General features: G+C 38.9%; 1 protein-coding gene and 1 long non-coding RNA gene across 4 annotated transcripts in view; one reads left to right on the forward strand and one right to left on the reverse strand.

Annotated features, from left to right (window-relative positions):
• The window catches only part of RORB (RAR related orphan receptor B), a 179421-nt gene extending 163248 nt beyond the window's left edge, over positions 1-16173 (forward strand). The window contains exons 7-10 of the mRNA XM_036856610.1: positions 407-514; positions 2031-2141; positions 5111-5223; positions 15262-16173. Of these exons, the coding sequence (XP_036712505.1) occupies positions 407-514; positions 2031-2141; positions 5111-5223; positions 15262-15417 (488 nt within the window). The 3' untranslated portion in view covers positions 15418-16173. The remainder of the gene's footprint in view (positions 1-406; positions 515-2030; positions 2142-5110; positions 5224-15261) is intronic.
• LOC118897421 lies at positions 7063-11602 on the reverse strand. 3 transcript variants are annotated; one of them, XR_005020431.1, is made up of 4 exons: positions 10923-11602; positions 9774-9846; positions 7763-7872; positions 7063-7449 (listed from the first exon to the last, which is right to left on the reverse strand). It is a non-coding gene; the product is annotated as an uncharacterized LOC118897421 (long non-coding RNA). The 3 variants fall into 3 exon arrangements; XR_005020430.1 differs by having other exon boundaries at positions 7063-7872; positions 10928-11602; XR_005020429.1 differs by having other exon boundaries at positions 7063-7872.
• Positions 16174-21635: the final 5462 nt, after the last annotated feature.

Below are 21635 nucleotides of genomic sequence, written 5' to 3' on the forward strand. Positions count from 1 at the left end.
ATTTCCTTTCTGGGCCACTTATCATCACCGGTGAATTTAAGAGTTGAAACTAACTTCATTATCAGTCAGAAATAGGGGGGAAAGTATGCTTCTGAAGAAAATGTTTTTGCCCTTCATTTTAGTCACCTTTAAAGTACATTTTGTCTTTAATTCCTCACATAGACGTCAAGAGAGCTTTATTTCTAACATAGTTCTTTTTTACTTGGGAAGGAATCTTGAGGTGTTTCTGAATGTGTGTGTCTATGTGTCTATGTGTGTGTTTTAAAGTTTTTTAAAGTCTCTTGACCTATATGCAGTAGTAACCTCTTTATATATATATTGTGTGTGTGTGTGTGTGTGTATATATATATATATATATATATATATACACACACACACACACACATTTGAAATTTTTTTCTCATAGGTTGCTTGGAAGTGGTTTTAGTGAGAATGTGCCGTGCCTTCAACCCATTAAACAACACTGTTCTGTTTGAAGGAAAATATGGAGGAATGCAAATGTTCAAGGCCTTAGGTGAGTTCACCTTTGATGATGACACAATTTTATTAACTACCATCAGTTTCTCCACTAAAAGAAATGCCTTGATTCTCTAACATGACTTAGTATCTCATTATTCAATAAGGGTTGGACTAGGGGAGCCTCCAGTGTTTCATCTAACTCCTCTGACTTTACAGTTGTGCCTCCAAATATAAAAGGAAGGAAAGAAACGTGGACCCTGTTGACACCAACATGCTTCATTCAGAAATCAACAAAAACTAATTCTAAAGAACTGGGATGCATTCTAGGCATTCTTTGTAGGATCAGTTTTTCTTTTACCTTCTAGCTTACTGCTTCACAAAGTATATTATGTAGACCACTGGTGGTCCATGGGTGACCTCTTAAGTTTCTTATGCAAATTTATAATCATTAGTTAAGATGCTTAAAAGAGGAGCTCTTTCATTTGTTTCGCACCCAGGGTAGTGACTTTCCCCGTTAATTCATGAAGTTCTGGGAGCACAGATAGCGTGGCTGCTGACCAGCCCAAAATGATCCCCAGACCATTCTTGTGGGAGGGCAGGACAGAGTCGGTCTCTGGAAGTGTGTCATTCACATCCAGTCATCAGTGCACGGCATGGATAAGAACGTTAGCAAAGATGGGCTGGTGCCAGGAAAGGTTTTAACAATTGACAGTGCCATTTGTTCCACATCCTGCCCACGGACATCAAAGAAGGCCACTGCCCTTTCACCTTTTGTGCTGTCAGTTGATATGGCAGCCAATGGCAAATCCACCGGGGCCGGCAGTGTTTCCCTCCTGCAGCTGATACACATCCATGTCATCTCCAAGGCTAGATTTTCAAGAAAGGAGGAAAAACCTTGGCAAGCAACTTGGGTATATTTCCAGCTTCATAAAATAAACATTTACCAAGGATCCGTATAGGGATGAAGCATTATTTTGCCAGAACTCACAATGGCTAAGCAACTGACCTGCGAGTCATTCATTAGAAGGTAAACATAAATGAATGTTTGCTCCTCAATCGAATTTCCAGGAAATTACCAAATTTGAAAGTCACTTCATCTCCATTCGCTTAGCTTGAGGCCCCTGGACATCCTACATTGCCAGTGACATCCTATAAGTGCCACTAAGACTGACAGCTCATGGCCCATTATACATGTTTTAGGTTTTCTATGAATGCTATGTCTGTGCTAAAGGATCCCCAAATCACTAATTTGAAATTTTTTAGTTGGAGCTAATTTCAAACTTACAAGATTAGATTGGGGTTATATATTCCCGGTTGGATATTACAATGGATGCACACCATTTCTATCTGCCCCTCATTGGTAATGTTGACTTTCATTACCTGGTCAAGATGTTGCCCAATTTTCTCATTCTATACTCACCACTAAATCATTTGTTATGGTCAGGAACTTAGAAATATTTTTTCTGTGTGCCTAGTATGCAAATCCTTGAATAACTTCTTGATTATGGGACTTTTCTTACTGTTGTCCCATTCTGTTCAAGTATTTTCATTTAATTTGCTTTCTTTTATAGGTTCTGATGACCTAGTGAATGAAGCATTTGACTTTGCAAAGAATTTGTGTTCCTTGCAGCTGACTGAAGAAGAGATTGCTTTGTTCTCATCTGCTGTTCTGATATCTCCAGGTAGGGAAGTCTGAGGTCCTTACCTTTTTAAAAAAAGAAACTGTTTTGCCATCTTTAACATGAATTGCATCTACCTAAGCCAAGGTGCTCTGAAGAAACTTTAAAAGAACTATATTTTCTTTAGCAAGCTTGTGATATTTTTGGACAATTCAAAGGAAAGTAGCCTCAGGTTAATTTAAATATCAGTTTTGTCCCAAATGCAAGAGTAGGATGTGTGGTAAGGGTGACTCCAGATTCAGAAAAGCATAATCATTTCTTAACAGATAAATGAAGACAAATAGTGGCCTGAGTTATAACTAAGTTCTATTTTGATTTTAAGAATAAAGGACATAGACAAAAATGTCCAGTTAGGTGAGACTTAGTAGAAATATACCTGAATGAACAAGCCAGCATAGAGACTAAAAATAAGTAAAGCATATATTTTCTCCTCTTTAAATATCTCTTTCATCGGTTTTTCTATCCAAATTAATGTTGGCGTTCTCACTTCAGGCAAATGCCTCTTTTTTTTTTTATGCAATATTAGAAGCTTTAAAAGGAGGTAAGGACAGCAGAGGAAAAAAATGGCTCTTACTAAAGACTGGTAAAGGAAGAATCTCTGATGTGGTGGTAGACATTCTAGGACAGGCTCTGTCACCAGGTATCTGTATGATCTTAAACACTTGACCCCTCAGAGCCTCAGTTTCCTCACCTGTAAAGTAAGAGGGTTGAGCTTCATAATAATAAAGACCTCGTCTAGCTCTGAAATGCAGTAAACAGCAAAAAGTTTTCAAAGAAGGTAAGGTATGACATTTATAGATCAAATAGCACTATAGCCATTGAAATTCTTTTTAAAAGTATATGCTGGCTTGAAAATGTATGGAATCCTAATAAATGCATGGCTCAACCAGAATGAAAAGTCAGAGTTGCTCATTCAGTCATCTGTTCAGTTAGATTTGGGGTCAAGGAATAGCAGTTTTATTGACAGTTCTCTATGAAAAGAAAGACACATTCCTGGTCATTTTTATGGTCAAGAGACTCATTCCTTCTATAAACCGTTTATCTCTAGAGACTTGATCTTTTCTTATACCTAACATTTTTCAGTGAGGCTGGAAGAAATTAATCTTCCCTGTGATGGGACATGTTGACATGTCACTCTAGCTATGTCTACCCATAATACGGCCTTTACACATTGTATCTGTTAGGCTTTATTTACTTATTTTATGAGGATTTGTATGAGGATAAATTTTATGAGGATTTTTAAAATTTGCTTCTTTTATTTAACTGCTTTATCAAAAACGGAAATTAGTTATCAATTGGCATATCATCACTAACAGTTTCTTTTGTGGCTTTCTCTAAAATCAAGCTGTTCCTCCAGGCTTTTTCCTTTTTCTTTTTCTTTTTTTTAACCCTAGAAAGTTTCCCAGACTTGGCAGCACAAAGATAAAAGGAAGAAGTGACAAGCAATATTTATTTCTGGTAGCAACCACTTGCCAAATAATTTTCCTCCTACCGTTTTCTCATTGCATTTGATTGCTCCCATTGATTATAGTTCAGTTGAAGATTAGTTCTAAGCCTTTGAGTCTATGATGAGGGAGGTAGTTTCACTCTGGTTCCTGGCTCATCAAAGGAAGCATTACAAAAGTCACTGTCCTCGTAGGTATGTGTGTGACAAGTCAGTAAATTCCCAGCAGCAAATATTTAAGACATGGTATATCAAATCTAAACAATCCATGAAGATAACTGCCCCAGTTGGAAGGCAAGCCTGCTTCTTATGAGTTAGAAATCAGCTGAACTATGAGCCTTTTTCTAGGAAGAAATGCTAAAGCCATCAAACTCCACAGAGTTTGGAAGCATGATATTTAGCTTATTCTACCCAGTGGGGAATCTTCCAGCCCCGGTCACAGACCCACACTCAGAGGCTTCTGCAACTCCAAGATACCTTGTTTGCCACCCTGGCCTAGTGCCATATTCAAAAAGAGAGGAAAGACAGTATTCCAGCCTGTGTAGGCGCCATCGCATGCCAGACCCCACCCTTCCGCCCAAGTTCTTGCCATAATAGTTACTGTCTATTCAGCTCCAGATAGTTTAGGGAAGGGAGAGGCAGGGGAACTTAATGTATTCTGATTGACAATTGTCACTGAAGGCTTTTGTGCTCACTTACGTAAGGGTTTGCTTAACTGTTGGCTAGACTTGTCCTGGCCCTGTCTAGGATTACAGAATCGAGTTTCTCACCTGACCTGAACGTGTTCAGAAGGATCGTGTCCAAGTTCTTTTCCATGAGTATTTGTTCAGCGTTTGGAGACTCTAGGTGTCTCTTCATTGAAGTTTCAACCTTAGGCGTTGACACTGGGCTGAATTTTGTCACCATGGTGTAAAGCGTCTAGGAAGAAAGAAGGACGGAAGCAGGGAACAAAGAGAGGGAGGGAGGGAGGAAAGAAAAAAGAAAGGAAAGTGGGAAAGGCTAAAGGAAAGGAGGGATTATCCTATCTATTATTTAAACATTCAATGTAGAAAAAGAGGACTCAGGATTAAATTTTTTAATTGATTCATGTTGATGCTATATAAATTATAACTTAGCTTATAAAAGGGAAGGGAGATTCCGAATTCCAAAAACACTCCTTTACAATAGGTTTTCTTCACTTCTATAATTCATTTCTTCACAAATCATTAACTTACACTTTGAAAGAAAATCTAAGCATATGTCCAGAGAAAGAGTAAGAGATGTAAATTGTCACAGACAATAAGACACATGGAGTTTCTTTGAACCATTGTGTCTTTACCTCCACCCTGATTCTGTATGTCAGTGTATTATACATTACTGTCATCATAGAATTGCTTATAAAATATTTTAGAAAAATAATTACATGTCTTCAGAAGCAATTTGGAACTAATTTGAAATGGGTCTGATACTCAGCACTTATATATATGTAGGTGAAATACAACAAAGCTTACATTCTGTCCCCTCCTTACCCATTCTTTTCCTTTGTCAGACCGAGCCTGGCTGATAGAACCAAGGAAGGTCCAGAAGCTTCAGGAAAAAATTTATTTTGCACTTCAACATGTGATTCAGAAGAATCACCTGGATGATGAGACCTTGGCAAAGGTAGGTCCTCAGACCCAATGTCACTGAAAGAGCCCAGTGAGCTGAAGAGGGCTAGTCACATAAAGCACGGGACATTTCTCAGCAGCAACAATTTCTGAAGATTACCAAAGGTTGCATAAATTTTGAGGTGCACATTTTAACAGGGAGACTAGGAAATTATAATAGATTGAGAGGACAATGACTTTGGTAGGGAAGGATGGTACTGATGGATCTGAGCCACAGGTAGAGGAAGACAAATCATCAAAGGACAAATCAAAGACACATCTTTTGTTTTGAAGAACAAAGGCTTGAAGCAAGGAAACAAGTCTTCAAAAATCATATGTGAAGAAAGAGGAGACTTTGTGTCAGGTCCAGGCAAAAGAATGGGTAGATTTTTATTCAAAATGAGGAAGAACTATAAAATGACGAGAATTGGGGAACAGAGGGTAGACCACTGTGTGAAGGAGTGAGGTCCCTGTCATTGGTCGTGTTCTTATAGATACTGCCTGGTTTCCTTTCAGGTATGTTGTAAATGACAGTCCTACCCAGAGTCAAAGATTAGACTGATGTCTTGTAAATTTCCCTTCAACTCTAATCTCTTCAACTCTACTCTGGGATTCTTTCAAAATGAAGTATCTCCGGGGCAAAATGCATGTGCCATGCCATCTATTTCGTGATTCAACTTAATTAAAAATAGTGATCTTTAAGAAGAATACTGAGAAAAGTTGTTTACCAAAGTAAAATGATCATAAGAGGACAAAGGAATTTTCTAATGATATTCAGTGTTATTTTAGATTCTAAAGTATCTTAAATTTCTTAAGAATTGGAATTTTTTTAGAGGTTAAACAACTAGGAAATGGAGCCTATCCTTAGTTAAAGATGATAGGAATCCTACTCTTTATATTTTTATCATTAAAACCCTCCCACTCTGCTCTTGAAGTTCTTTATTTTAAAAAAGGGGGGAAGACTCTGTTAGAGATACTATCAGATTTTACTTTGCACATACAGAGTACTGCTATAAAAAACCTCCATGAGTTAAATCTGCTGCTTCATTATGGTAACATTTTGTTAAAATTAACGCATCACTAGGAAGAACATTTCTACACTGTAGAGTGATAATTCTCTTTGGTGCAACTTTTCACTTATCATGTGGGCAAGGACAAATCTCCTGCTCGTCACACCTCAGTTTTCTCCCAGGTAAGAGCAAAACTTCTACATACATAAGCAAAACTTCAGATACACTGGGCAGAAAAGACAGTAATGTGGATGTACGCATCTGTCTCTGTAATTGCTCCATAGCATATATGCATAAATACATCTGGTTAGTTAATGTGGGCAGGGAGGATGTTTCCTGCATTTGGGATCTCCCAAAGACTTTGGTCCCCATATTTACCACCCTAAAATTAAGAACTTTATAAAATCCAGAGTTAGACAAAAGTTGTTGCTATTCTGCTTAAGGGGATCATCTTCTTGTCAGAAAACCATGGTTTCATCATCTCTAAAATGAAGATCATAATTTCTTACTGCTATAGAGATGTGTAGGTTCAAATGAAATATTTCCACTGCATAAATTCTAACAACACACTGTGACACGGTGATTATTACTTCCCAAGAGAGCAACTCTCATGCTTATACCATTTTCAACCACCTGGTATCCTGGTGGTGGTCTGAGGTATTTGGGGTAGAAAGGAGACAGAGAAATTGAAGATGAAAGATATTTAATAGCAAGAAAAAAAATTAAAACACCAAGTAAAGTCAGTTTAACTCTCTTTTCTCCATCCTCAGTGGGAAAAGTATACAATTATTTTCTTTAAGTTTTTTTTAAGTATAATTAACATACAACATTATATTAGCCTTAGGTGTACAGCAAAATGATTCAATATTTGTATATATTGTGAAATGAACACCACAGTAAGTCTAGTTAACATCCATTCAATTCTTTTCTTATAGAAAGAGAATGTTGCAAAGCTGGGAATCAGAGAAAGCATTAGAGAGGATTATTTCTTATATAAAACTCACTGGAGCCAGATGACAAAGCATTGCTTCCACTGATCATGTGTGGATTATTGAGTTTTTGTGGGGACCCTTTGCTGTAACAGTCATCATTTTGATAGGATGTTCTGTGAACTAATGTGGAGGGACCATGAAAAGGAATGAGAACTGGATTCTCATTTATCCCAGCTCTGGACCGTGTGGTTTTGCATAAGTCACTCCATTTGTCTAAGTCTCAGATTCAACTGTCGTGTCCTGGGGAAGAGAAGAGGGTGAGACAAGTCTCTTGAGTTCTGACTGCTTTAATACTTTAAGGACAATGGTGCCATTGACATATAGGGACACCCTCTCATCAAACCCACACTCCCCAGAAGGAATAAATAGCTTTATTTAAATCTAAGAAAAACTATTCTACCCTCCCACAGATTCTTTTCATCTTTTCAGAAATTTCTTCTTTTCCTTCATAGTCATGGAGCTCTTCTGCCTCCACAACGCCTCTAAAACAGTGACCCCTCTGGGGAATCTGGCGCGCATCATGAAACTTATCTCTAGAAAAATGTGCACATACCCAACTGTTGCATTCAAGTCCAGCGGTTCAGGTTACATCCCCAGTAGGTGGGGTAGATCTGCCTTCTGTGCAGTGTGCAAAGACTGTTTATGCCACCGACCAGTGTGACCCTGAACAGGTGGAGCAGACTTAGGTGAGGTGCAGGGTTCAGACATAGTCGTTAGATTTCGTCCTAAAAAAACTGTCTCCAATACACTTTCTGCATGCCCACTTCCTGAAATTAAAGTTCAAGTAGCAATGCCTTATACTTTTGACCAAACCTGGACCTAGTGAAGATTTGAAATTCAGGAATTCTTATCCATTAACTAGAAGGTCTCAACCCCTATATGTTAATCAGTTTGTTTGTTTGTTTGGGGTAAAAAAAAAACCCTATTAAAGAGTCTAGTTTCCTCTCCTCATGACCATAATGGTAACATGGACCATATTTATAATAAACCATCAGAACCACTGGCTGCTTAGTCACCTTGGACAAGGGACTTAACCTCTCTGTGCCTCAGTTTCCTCATTTGTAAAATGTGATTAAAGATAGTATCAATGTCATATGGTTATTTTAAGGACTAAATGAGATCAAATATAAGCAAGCCGCATGCTTCATCACAGATAGTATGTAAGTGCTATTGTTGTAGTTGCTGTGGACAGAAGAAGTTTTGTTTCAGCAGGGAAATGTTTATCCAAGAAATGGGTATATTTGAGCTAGTCACTCATGAATGATGACTATTTCAAAAGATGGAAGTTAGGGGTTTAGGGAGGTGGAGTATGACATTCCAAGTGATGGGGGCAATGATATAGATGTAAGAAAGTATAAGGTATACGCAGGCTATGAATAATAGTTAGATTTGGCTGGATCCTGGATGTGAGAAGCGAGGAAATGAGGTAACACTGGTCACTTTCACTAAAGCTCGTGCAAAAAAATACATATACATGTAATATGTATAGAATGTATGTGTATATGTATATGCATGTATACATATATATTTTTAAGCCATATGACTGGGGGAGGCAGCCCATCTGTTCTCTGGGCTTCAGTTTTCTTGTCTCCGAAATGAGGAGGTGGGCCTGGCTGGTCGTTAACTTCCCTTCAGTATAATATTCTTTGACTCTAAAGAGAAAAACAAAGGTTCCTTCTGATGTCTTCTTCTGCCTTCCAGTGCTCCATCCCGTGCGAGTTTTATGGACTCTTTAGATGTTCTGCCGCTACTCTAAGTGAATAAATAGACGGATTTCTACAAGTCTTGCAGATTCCATTAGTACTATGGTAATTGAATTTAGGGTGATATTCCAATCCCAAAGCTGTGAAGCACACACTGTTTATAAAGCCTGCGTCCAGGGGTCAGCATTCCCATCACGCTTTCCGTTTCTAGCATAACAATAACAAAACTGCATCATCAACAAGGGGAATTTGTCTTTCTACTGTAAAGTACCAGGTCACTAAATAAAAGCTTAGAAGAGGGAAGGCTTACACAGCCCTATTTTACACGTTTATAATTGAAATATTACCTGAAAGAAATCACTCCTGGTCACTCTCACTTTACTAGTGCTATTAAGATACAGATTTAGGAAAAAAAAACAGCCATGTGGACTTATAGATAGGGTCTACGGAGCAAGCACTGATTGAGAGATTAGTGAAAACTGCCAAGCGTCATTTACATTGATTTTCATTGCTCAGTGAGATCTAAAGAGACTATGTCATGATTAATAATGGGATGTTTATGCCTGAAGCCTGATTATTCTTCGTTCAGGACACTAGGTGTCACATTAGAATTCCTAGTAGGCGGGCCTAGGGATTCATCAATTTAATCTTAAACAACACAGTCTGTCCAGTCAGCACTTAAGGGGTCCTAGTTCAGATGATGTGGCCTTGTGGTCTGAGCCTCCTCGTTCCCCTTCATATTTGGTTAGGAATTTGTTTTATATTTAAATTTTCTATACTTTCTTAAAGTATAACATACATGCTGGAAGTTCCTAAATCGTTAAGTGTTTAGTTCAGTGAATCATCACAAAGTTAACATACCCGTGTAACCACTGCCCGTGTAAAACTGGGCACTCCAGAAGCCCTGCTCAGGTTTCCTCACATGGTATATACACTGTAAAATAATGCAAGAGTCAAAATTATAAAAAACAGTTCAATAGATCATCCAAGTTTTTAAATTCCAAATCGACACTCAAGAAACATAGCTTTCTCACGGAATAGTTTTCTACTTCAACCTACATGTATATTGAGTATGTACTGTATACCAGATGCAAAGAAGGGAAAGGCAAATAACACGTGGTCTTGGCCCTTTACCGGTTTCCTTGAGGGATTCCTGTGAGAGACCAGATTATTTCAATCCATTTTAGCCATTTATAGTTTGCTGGCATACACTACAGGTCCAACACCCAGAAATTTCAAGGGTTGTCCATCGTACTAATGGTCTATAATAAGAAGAGAGGTTTTGATGTTTCTCCTCACTCATCAAGTTGCAAGTCGATGTATTAGTTAGGGCTCTTGGGTTACACATAACAGGAACCAACTCACACCAGGTAAAGCAAAAAGAAAATAATAAACTAATGGAGAGAAATCTCATCTAAGGCAAAAAATTCAGCCCCCATTCAGGAAACACTACGACAAGGAATTAGGAAGCCTTCAGAATTCTCCATCTCACAAGTTTATCTCTCTTTATGTATCTACTTCATTCTTCTCCCTCTCTGAACACCAGTTTTCTCTGCTTCCCTGAAATATGGGTAGCTCTTAGCTCCTTAGGTCACTCATAGTTTCTGCTACATTTAGAAAGTAACTTGCTGGCTCTCCGTCTGATTCCAAATTCCAACCCCAGTTAAACCAAATGTCCACTTCCACTGTAGTCAGCGATTGCCTGAGAAAACATGCCATACAGCGTGGATGCCAGCATGGAGTAAAGATGGTGCGAGAGGGCTGTGACCTGAACAGATATCTCCAATTTAGTATTAGAAATCTAGGCCAAGTGTCTAGGTTTAGCTGAACAAAAACCCAAAAAAGAAGTGAGTGGGGAATTTCCTGGCGGTCCAGTGGTTAGGACTCCGTGCTTCCACTGCAGGAGGCACAGGTTCGACCCCTGGTCGGGGAACTAAAATCCCGCATGCCGCACAGCCAAAAACAAACAAACAAACAAGTGAGTAGACAAGAGAAATGGATGCATGTAACCTCACTTAATGTGTCCTGTCTTTATCAGTGCTTCTGAAGTTTCTTCCACATTGATCAAGCCATTGTTCACTTCCTGCTTCAGGTTGGAGGGCATCTTGATGGCCTGGAAGCCCACATGAACACAATCCTTAGTTTTCTCCTCTGCATGTTCCATTCTTCCAACATCAAATGTACCAGTTATAAAATTGTGGGTTTTCTCATAAAACCACCCTCTGGAAAGAAGCATAGGATTATTATCTCTTCTCCAACAGCTGCTTTTTCTTCTTGTAGACCCCTGTAGGTATAAGCTAAAGCTTTCTTCTTACAAGAAATGTTTATCATAAGAGAGAGAGATGAGTGTGAAAATGCCTTTTTATAGACCGTCTGTCTACTCCTGCTATGGGGATTATTTAAACATGAAGAAATTTCATGATGATTTGAAATCGACTACCCCCTCCATCTCCAAGTGCTTCTGGATCACCACTCCAGCTGTTTAAAAAGTTGTTGAGCCATTAACTGCTGCTGAGGCCTCTCTGAGCTCCCTTTGACTTGGGGGTCCCCCAGCTGCAGTACATAATATTAATGAGCAGTAAGTGAAGTGACTGCCTGATGCTTCCCCCACCAGGCCCTTCTGGGCTCTGACAAGTGCTGCCGCTGCTTCCTCATGGCCTCCTGGCCCATGGTGCCTCCAGAGTGATGGGTGCCCCTGTCAGCACTTCTGTTTCCACAACTAACCGGATGCCTTGAAATCAGCCCCTCCTGAGAGCACAGAGGTTGGGGAAGCTCTTTGTCTTTTTCGGTGTTCTTTGCTCAAGTGGTCCCAATGCTCTATGACAAAAAGCATTTGTCACCATTCAACCCATTCTACAGATGAGCGACAGGGACAGGATTGAAATCCCCTAAAAGAGGGAACTAGATCCTGAACCAGACTTTCTTAAACCTAGTTTTGGGAAGGAAAGAAGCAGGAGTCCATATTTACTTTCCCAAACCAAACACGTGGTTAAATATTTCCAATAAATGAACAACTGTGGAATGATTTTGGCCATCCTCTTATACATTTAATTTTTCAACCACCCATTCTCTAAAGGAGCAGGAAACTGCTTTAAGAATTGTAATACATAGAATTCTACTTTATGAATCACAGTTTACTAAATGAGCAACTTACTTTAATTGCTACAAGAAAATGAAAATCCATATGATGTTGCTTTTCATTTCAATACAAGTAAATGGCTGATTTTCCCCATGCATTAACCCACAATATACAGAGACTCAATTTTGGGTGCTTGGTTAGCGGCTAAGCTGGTTTCTTGCCCTCCATGTTACTTGGCTGAACAAGCATGACCTTGACTATTTCTCTCCTTGAGGGAAGCGTTATGTGGGAATGACACACGACATCTAACACAGATATTGCCAGGATGGGCCAGGCACTCCATAGATAAGTTTGTGTTGACTCATTTAACTCTTACAACAACCCTCTGAGATAGGGACTGTCATAACTGACATATGACAGATAAGGAAGCTGCGAGGTTAAGTGACTTGCCCAAGATCACACAGCTGTAAATAGCAAGTCTGGGATTCAGACCCAGACAGTCAGGCTTGAAAGCCCATATTTTTATCACTAGACTAATTCTCTTTATGTAGTATTTGTGTCTCATAGGGAACTCAGGAAATTTCATTATTTGTCTCTCACCAAACTAATAGAACCAAGCAAATGAAACCTTCCCTCTCTTGATATGATAACTTTTTTATCGGCCTCCTGAAAAGAAGCTAACTTGACACCCAGTTACCGGGACTATTTCTAATATGATAAAGAATTTACTCGTCAAAGAATTTACTTTGAAAAACAGTTGTAAATTTATGAGATTCAAACCTCTTAAACAGTGTTTCTCAAAGTCTATTCTCTGGACCCAGTGCACCAGCATCCTCAGGATATTTGTTTCAAACATGAAATCTGAGCTCCACACCTAGATTTCGTGAAACAGAATCCCTAGGAGTGGATCCCGTAATCTGCATTTTTAGGAAGCACTCCAATGGTTCCGTGCACATCAAAGATTGACAAGCATTATAGAGTTGCATCTGGATGTTTTAAGAGCTCCACACATCGTCAATTCAACTGCAGATGATTATAGAAAGCTTTCAAAGTCTCTCTGCGTTCAGTAGCTATTTCAGGGAGAATTGTAATGTGCAAGAAGTGTTCCGAAATTGTTGCAGTCTCCTTCTGTGTGAACCAGCCGGTTAAGAAAGCTTGAATAATTTCCCAAGGGACTCTAGTTAAAGTGGACACTTGTACACTCTTTACCTATGAAAATATAGAAAAGACACGGCTTTCCACCCTGGACTCAAAGGGAATCTTTCAGAATGGGATTCTGATAATTTTTCTTAAAACCTTTCGAAAGACCGTAGCAAAGACTATGAGACCTAGCATAATCTGACCAAGCAGCCTCCCCAGTTTTATCCTTGAACATACTCACCCACAGCTCCAGCAACGCTGAACTTCCTTCAGTTCTAACAGCACCGATGATCCTGGAACATATTATATACCCCCCAGCCCCAGCGTCTAGTTAGCTCTCCCTCTCCCTTCAGAGCCCAGCATAAATGGCCCTTTCTCAGAAGTGCCTGCCTTGAAGCAGTCAGAGCATTCTCTTATCTACCACTTGTCCTAGCATCATTCCTCCATGGCACTCACCAGTTTTTCGGTCTGCTTTTGACTGTGTGGTCACTTTATTCATCTGTCTTCCCCCACAGATTATAAGCAACAACAGTACTGTTTTGTGAATTCTGGTGTCTAGTAGAAGTGTCTGCTACCAGTTTAAATACCTCATAATGTTGGAGAGAAAGTCCTGATTCTCAGTCTAAAATTTAACATCCATTCTATAAAGATTTCATGATTTCTTTTTTCATTTCTATCCCTATCATTAAATAGCAGTGGAACTAGAAAGTCTGAACCCCAGACTTCTTTATGTGTTCTAGATCCCTTTAATGAATATGTCAACAAGTCTAATCCTGATGCTATTTTTAAAATTGCTTATAGTGTGGTTATATAGTCATTAGTTGTTGAAAGGAAAGTTAATAAAAGAGAGGAAATTTCTTATTTTGAAAAGCCACAAAGTAACTAATTATCTATTTCCTCCTTTACTTCAAAGGCTGAAATGGTTTCTTATTATTGAACAGGGTAGGGAGCGCAGTGAGCCTAATTGGTGATTAGATGGGTTTTACTTAATTTTATTTTATCATCACTTTCAAGTGTACCCTTGGTCAGCTGTATGAACTATCAAGCTTATCGTTTGTAAAAGTATTATCTATATGAGAACATTTCTTATTCCCACAGTAATTTGATCACAATGACATTTGGTTTTAAGCAATTTTGACACTAAATGATGGATTCTAAGTGTTCCGAAATTATAAGTGTGTCAAAAGCTAGAACTGTTCAGAACCTAAGACCTATATAGCATTTAACAAACTGTGGATATTTTAAATTATTAAAACACTGTCTTCTGGGTATTTAAACTCAAAAAATTACATTCTACATGATACTTATATATCAAAACCTAACAATTATAAGTGGATATTCTCCCATGAGTTTTTGAAACACCTCCTTAAGGAAGCTGAGTGCCAGTGACTTCCCAAATTCTCCCTTGATTAAATATAGGTTTCATTTTACTCATTACGGTGGGAAAGGATTAGAGAGCTACCGGCAAGCTAGTGACCTTGACAGAAAAGCAGTCCAGATCGTTGTGAATTACACCTCATATGATTTAGGTTACACCTTCCTAACACTGTCACCTCCCAAAACTAAAAAATCTGATATTCACATCATAAAAAAATCTATGGGAAATGATAGATAATAATATTAGCTAACAATTGTATTTCATGCCTACAGTATTCTTAACACTTTCATACGAATTTCCTCACTCAGTTTACACAACAACGCAATGAAGTACGTGCTATGAGTAAGCCCATTTTACAAATGAGAAAACTGAGACATAGAGGATGTCACAGCCACACGGCCATTTAGCTATTTTAGAACCAGGATTCCGACTCAGTCAGCCTGCCGAGAGAGCACCCCTCCTAACGATTAAACTAAACTACCTCCCATACCTACTTTATATAAGAACAGTGAATTAGGAAGCTTGGTCCTGCTTTCTTTCCTTCTCTTTATTTTCTCGTTAGAGAGTCAGGGAGGGAGGTGTTTTGTTTGTTTTGTTCTAAAGGAGAAGCTGAAAGTGAGCCTTCTTTCTTTTTGAACATCTTTTTCCAAAGCCAGTTCCCTTCATCTGAGGCCAGGAAGGACACTGATTCAGGAGACAGAGCACTAATGAGCTTCCCCCTTTGTCTCCTTCCCTGTCTCTCCACTCTGCAGTTAATAGCCAAGATACCAACCATCACGGCAGTTTGCAACTTGCACGGGGAGAAGCTGCAGGTATTTAAGCAATCGCATCCAGACATAGTGAATACACTCTTTCCTCCGTTATACAAGGAGCTCTTTAATCCTGACTGTGCCACCGTCTGCAAGTGAAGGTGACGAGTGAACTGTCTCATAGTCATGGAATGCAGCACCATTAAGACAAAAGCAATGTGTTCATGAAGACTTAAGGAAAATGTCACTACTGCAACATTAGGAATGTCCTGCACTTAATACAATTATTTTTCACCGCTACAGTTTGAAGAATGTAAATATGCACCTGAGTGGGGCTCTTTTATTTGTTTGTTTGTTTTTGAAATGACCATAAATATATAAATATAGGACACTGGGTGTTATCTTTTTTTTAATTTTATTCAGGTATGTTTGGGGAGACAACTGTTTATAGAATTTTATTGTAGATATATACGAGAACAGAGCAGTACTTTACATGATTACTTTTCCTGTTGATTGTTCAAATATAATTTAAGAAAATTCCACTTAATAGGCTTAACGATTTCTATGTTTTTAGATAGTTGATGCATGTATAAATTTGTAGCTGTCTTGGAAAGCACTGTGCATGTATGTAATGAGTATATAATATCTGAGAATATTATATATGACTATTACTTATACATGCACATGCACTGTGGCTTAAAATACCATACCTACTAGCAAAGGAGGTTCAGTCAGGCACTATTATGTTATTTACCTTCTGTGTTATATGTTACCTTTATGTTAGACAATCAGGATTTTGTTTTCCCAGCCAGAGTTTTCATCTATAGTTAATAGCAGAATGGTACCAATTCAGAAACGTCTACAAAAGAATAAATATAATGCACGACCTCTGTATAAAAACTCTGTTTCGATCAATGACATCAAAGCCTTGTCAAGATGGTACATATTGGGAAAAAAAAATAAGTATTTGGAGCCATTTTCCTGTTTTAAGAATTAGGCCACAGATAACATTGTGGAGTCCAGGGCTTTTTTGACCAAACAATAGATATTTCCACCAGGACACATTAAACAGTTTCTTTTCTTTGGATTTCAAGTTGTGAAAGAACCTTCACTTTGGTGCTTATTGTATCTTTAACAGAGAAATACAGTCTGTAGATTATGACCACCAGCAATTTTTGCTAATAAAATTAGAGGAAAAGAGTAGGTCAGAGCCCAGGGTCCTAATGCCATTTCATGCAAACATTTTTCTAACCATTTTTTTTTTTTCAAAGAAGAGGAAGAAAGAGAATATACAAAGTAAAGAAGTAGTTCTTTACGTTCATTCTCTTTAATAAGTTTGTTAGAAAAAGCAGCAATAAAGGGGGAGGCAGGACTTTCTACGTCCTTCTAGTCTGGGGTCTCTAATTTTTTCAACTCCAAAATGCGGTATTATAAAAATATAGCAAAACCTTGATAGATTAGAATAAAAGATCTGGGTTATTCTACGGAATACACCTCAAAGCCAAAACTATTTCCTGTGCCGTTTGAAATTGCATCATCCATCTAGCCGGGGATTATTTTTTTAGCAACATTTTAAAGTACAGAATGCAAGAGGTGAGATCAGGATTAGACAATTTGGATTTCCTAGTACTTCCCCATTCTCCACTTGCTCACCAATCAAAGCGATCACCAGAAAAGCATAAATTCCAGGGAGTTTGTTCTGCCTGTGTTCTGGAGGCCTTATGCCTTTGGTCTCATTTGATCCAAAATCAGATTTTTTAAAAGGGAGCTAGAGAAGAGCTTAGTGTATAAGACAATGAAAATTATGATCTCCTATAAGTATAGCCTGGCCATCAACTCATGAAGACCTGCCCTTTTCTCCTTGTCCAACACACACACACAAATGCACACCTGCTTGGTGAAGTTTCCATCAGTGGAAACTTTGATTTTTTTTTTTTTTTTGATCTCTTATGCTCTCCTGAAGTTAGATGGTTGAGAGCCATCTCCATGATGCCACAGAACTGCTCACTGATGATCAAACAGTAGTGTTAGTCTTTGCTTTTAGAAAACAGAGTCTTTGCCCACATCATGATTGATGAATTCCAAACCAATAGGGAAAAACAAAAAGGCTTTAAAATAATGAATCTCTTTCTCAACTACCGTTATATTCTATTAATTTAACTACATTGAACCAAATTACCTTCAGTGTCTAAGAAGACAGCTGTAGACTGCTTATTATGCTGCTACAGGGACTCAGTTCTTTTTGGTGTAAATGTCACTCCCGCTAGCTCTTTGTATAAAGAATTAATTCCAAGAGTCATATTTCCTTCTAATGGAAAGATTACTTTACTGATTGCTAGGAAAACAGGGTAATGGAAGGCACTCAATTAAACCAAACCATTTCCAAATGCAATGTATGTTTTATGATTGGCTTGTGATAGGCGATGCTTAATGTGTCTACTTGGTGCTTCCCTTTGAGCTTTGAACTTATGTCAAACTTTGTTTTCATTGTTCTGTTGGCCTAGTGTTTCCAATTGTCAGCCTGTAATTCCTGCTCAGTTGCAAAGGGAACCATTTGTTTCCTCCAGTTTACCTTAGAGGATTTAAATTGGCTCAATTGATGAAGTGGCTGAGAATTTCTCTTCCCCCGTCCCATGGGTGATATAGGAAAAAGATTGTTCCCCACATTTGCCTCAGGAGGTACTGGATTTGAATTTGTGTCGTTTCCACTAGTGCAAGCATTTCACTGGGACGGCATGAACCTTTTGAAGCTAGGGGACAGGAAACAGCTAGCAACTGAACCAGAACAAAACAGTGGAAACCAGTACACATTCAGCCCCCTTCAGTTGAGAAAAGAGATTTCCATTTTTCGCCACAGTTGCCAAATCTGTCCCTTGAAAGAGAGCCAAGTCATGTTTTCAGTGGTAACAAAGTACCTTTAAAAGCTGCCCTTTGAACATCTCCTGTGACTGCATCTCGAGGTATTTTGAAATTTCAGTTAAGAACAACTTTCTTTACCACACGCAATCTTTGTCCCTGCCCCATGAAGACTCATGAGTGGTTGCAACACATTCATGATAAAATGTGCACTGGAAGAAAGGACCCAGGATCTGTACTTTTCACTTCAAACTTCGTAAATGACAATCACTGCTTGATGCAGATGTTGCACTGTATTCACTCAGGGATGTTTTGTTTTTTTTTTTTTAAAAAAAAAAAAAAAAAAGAAGAAAAAAAAAAAAAGTACACCAAGAAGGAAGGAGAAAAAAAAAAAAAAAAAACAGGAAAATGACAACAAAATGTAAATGGCATAAATTAAATATGCCAGTGAGAGAACCTCTCTGACAAGGCTTTCAGACCAACGAGCAGTAACTTCATGTTGTAAGCTGAATTTACTTTTACTATTTGGACTTGCTGAAAAGTTGCTCATGAGTAGGAATAATTTAGTCTCATTTTCTAAAATCTGCTGAGAGCCAAATGATCCAGCTGCCCCATCTATAGGAATATGTATCTCCCAGAGAACCCAAGCTTCCTATCCAAGTCCTGAGCAAGCCATCTCAGCAGCATTCGATGAACCTGACAACGGAGGTGACCTGTGGTCTGTAAAAAGAAAGGCAAATTTTGGAGGCAATATAGGAGAATAAGGGATTCCACATCTGGCTTAACATCTCACATCTACCCCAACTCTCCATGACTCAGGTCCTCTTTGTATTCCTTTTTCTGCAGCTCTTTTATCCCCAAAGACTGAAAGCTGAGGGTGGAGATGTATTCGACAAACATACCCTTTCTGGATTTCCCTTGTTTTAATAGTGTCTTCAGGGCTCTGGACTAAAGGACCACTGAGTAGGTGAAAACAGAGAATATAGTGGTCTCTTGGGTAGACTTCTTTGATAGAATCTAAAAGACTCTGGATATTAACAGTAGGTGCCAGGGAGGCATCAGTTCATTTCCTATCGTAGCTGCCTGTTCAACACATAACTTCACAGCAGTCAAGCTCAACTGCTTGGAGGAAACCTCGCACATGGATAGTCAACTCAGGCTCACTTTCTACAGTCCCATGGGTACCAGACTTGACTGCAAAAGCAATTCTTGTGTCCCAAGGACGCAACTTAACAGCTTTTTTCAAAAACATCAGTCAGCTGCAAATGATGTCAGTTTTGTTCCATGTTCTTTGTTTCCATTTATTATAGAAGCAAGGAAAAATTCTACTGCTATTGGAAATTAGAAGAAATAACTTTTTCATGATTCTTTTTTCTCTGTAGTTTCCAGTGGGTTACTACGATTGACAGTAAATTCAGGCAAGGATGTCTGTGCCCAGACAGAACCACCGTTCAAGAGAACAGCAATAACTTTAAAGTGTGCATCTGTAGTCAAACTTTGCACAAAGTCCCTCTAAAAAGAGGGGAAGGCCCACCATCTGCTTTAGGTGAAGTGGTATTTGATTTTCTGTTCCCAACTGCTAGTGCAAGCAGCAACCTGATATGGGAAACCACGTGGGTCTTTAGACAAGAGTTGACAACCATTTGGGGTTGGTGGTAGGGGAGTGTCTCAGGACCAGAGGTACATGTTCATTTAAAGCAAAGGTTAAAAATTCCAAAGTCTAAAAGGGCCAGGGAGTTGATGCAAATGAGTGAAGCAGACCGGTGGCAAGCTAGCAAGGAAATGCCCCAATGAAAAGGGGCATCCAACAGTCAGTTAAAGCTGAAGTATTGCTAAAGTTTCTAAATCTTATGCAATCTCTTGAGTTGTAAATGTCAGTTGATGCAGAGCTTAGTGCAGACCAAACAAATATGTCTCTGGGCAGAAGGTGGTCCACGATTTGCAACCCCTGGTTTAAAGCAAAATCCAATCTAGGGGCCTGTTTGGCTGGAGCAAGTCTGGCCAGATACAACTCTGGATGATGTCAGTCGGGGGTTAGGGGTCAGGAGATCTTGCTCTTCTGATTCTCAATTTCGTTTTCATATTTGACCATCACTGCTGGAATATATAGTAAGAGGTCAGCTTTAAAAATGGCAAACAGTCTAAAAATGAAAATAATTTAATGATGGCTTATAAAAGACACTTCCATCCGTTTTGCCCAAACTCCCAGCTTCATAGAGCCAGGTGGTCAGTTTTCTTGCCGCTTTTTTTCTGAAAGTCCAATGCACGATTTTTATGCTTTTGAGTCTCAGTGTGTTTCTTTAGATGTGTGGCTTCATTATCTACGAGTTCTTACTTTTCCCTTGGTTGTAGCTAAAGAATTCATTCGATAATCACAATAGCATAGTCCTCCATTGTTATGAAGTGCGGGACCATGGACCCCTTTGCAGTGGATGGGGGTTGTCTGTTGGTGCACTTTTTTCCCAAGCTGCTGAAATTCCTCCGAAGTGAACCGGCCATAGTAATCTTTGCCTCCTGCATGATTGTAAGCACAACCTCCAGTGGATCAGACAGAGCAGCTCAGTGATTGTTCTTATGGCCAAAAATAAAGCACAAGTTTACCGGAATTGAATAAGCCCAGTTGAGGGAAGCGCAGGGAATGTGCATCCCTGCTGGGCAGCATGATCCTTCTATTAAACCATGCTCTTCATTTGCCCACCTGGGTCACGATCAGATGCAGACACACACTAGGTATGTCTGAGAAGCTCCAGATCCCATCTCCAAGCACAGTACTGTCTGCTTCATCTGATTAACACACACACACACAGGAATGAAAACTACACCTATAGAAAACTGAGTATGTATTGTAGAAATGTAGAGGAAAAATAAAAATATTTTTTCAAATGTAATTACTTTTAATATATGCTTGTGGAAGGTCTAATACAATGTATGCTGTCTCTGTAATTTTTTCTGTAAATAACCAGAGACAGTGAATACACTGATTTTTCTATGTCTCTGTTTAAGCATAAGACTTTGTAACAATTTTTTTAGAGGGGGAAAAACCAACCAAGAGCGAATATGTACTTGCTTCCTTTGTGCGTGTTACGTACTTCTCAGAAACTGGTTGTAACAGTTTAAGCATCTTGACTGGTCATTGGTGTTAAGTGTACACTTCTTTTTGTAAGACAGCTGAGAAAGGGACAGGGCTGTCAATTAAATCTGCTCCAAAGAATCTGTATTGAAGATTGGCCTAAGACCTGCAAACTCTATCTGAACTAGACAACATGAAAAAGGAAAGTTTAAAAAAATACGTTGCCTAAGTCCTCTTTCCTCGTAGCAAATGGCCTAGTCCATATCCTTCCTGCATGGAATAGCTTAAGGAAAACAAACTCTGCTTTCTGATGAACAAAATATTTTTGTACACAGTTATTTCGTATTAATAACCCCAAGGTCAGACCACTCATTCGCTGAAGCCATAACTGACCTTTACCAAATAAATGTTGTCAAGAACCTGGGGGAGGGTTGGGGAGAGACTGAGAGGG

Source organism: Balaenoptera musculus, chromosome 6 (genome assembly GCF_009873245.2).
Source record: "Balaenoptera musculus isolate JJ_BM4_2016_0621 chromosome 6, mBalMus1.pri.v3, whole genome shotgun sequence".
Lineage (NCBI taxonomy): Eukaryota > Metazoa > Chordata > Mammalia > Artiodactyla > Balaenopteridae > Balaenoptera > Balaenoptera musculus.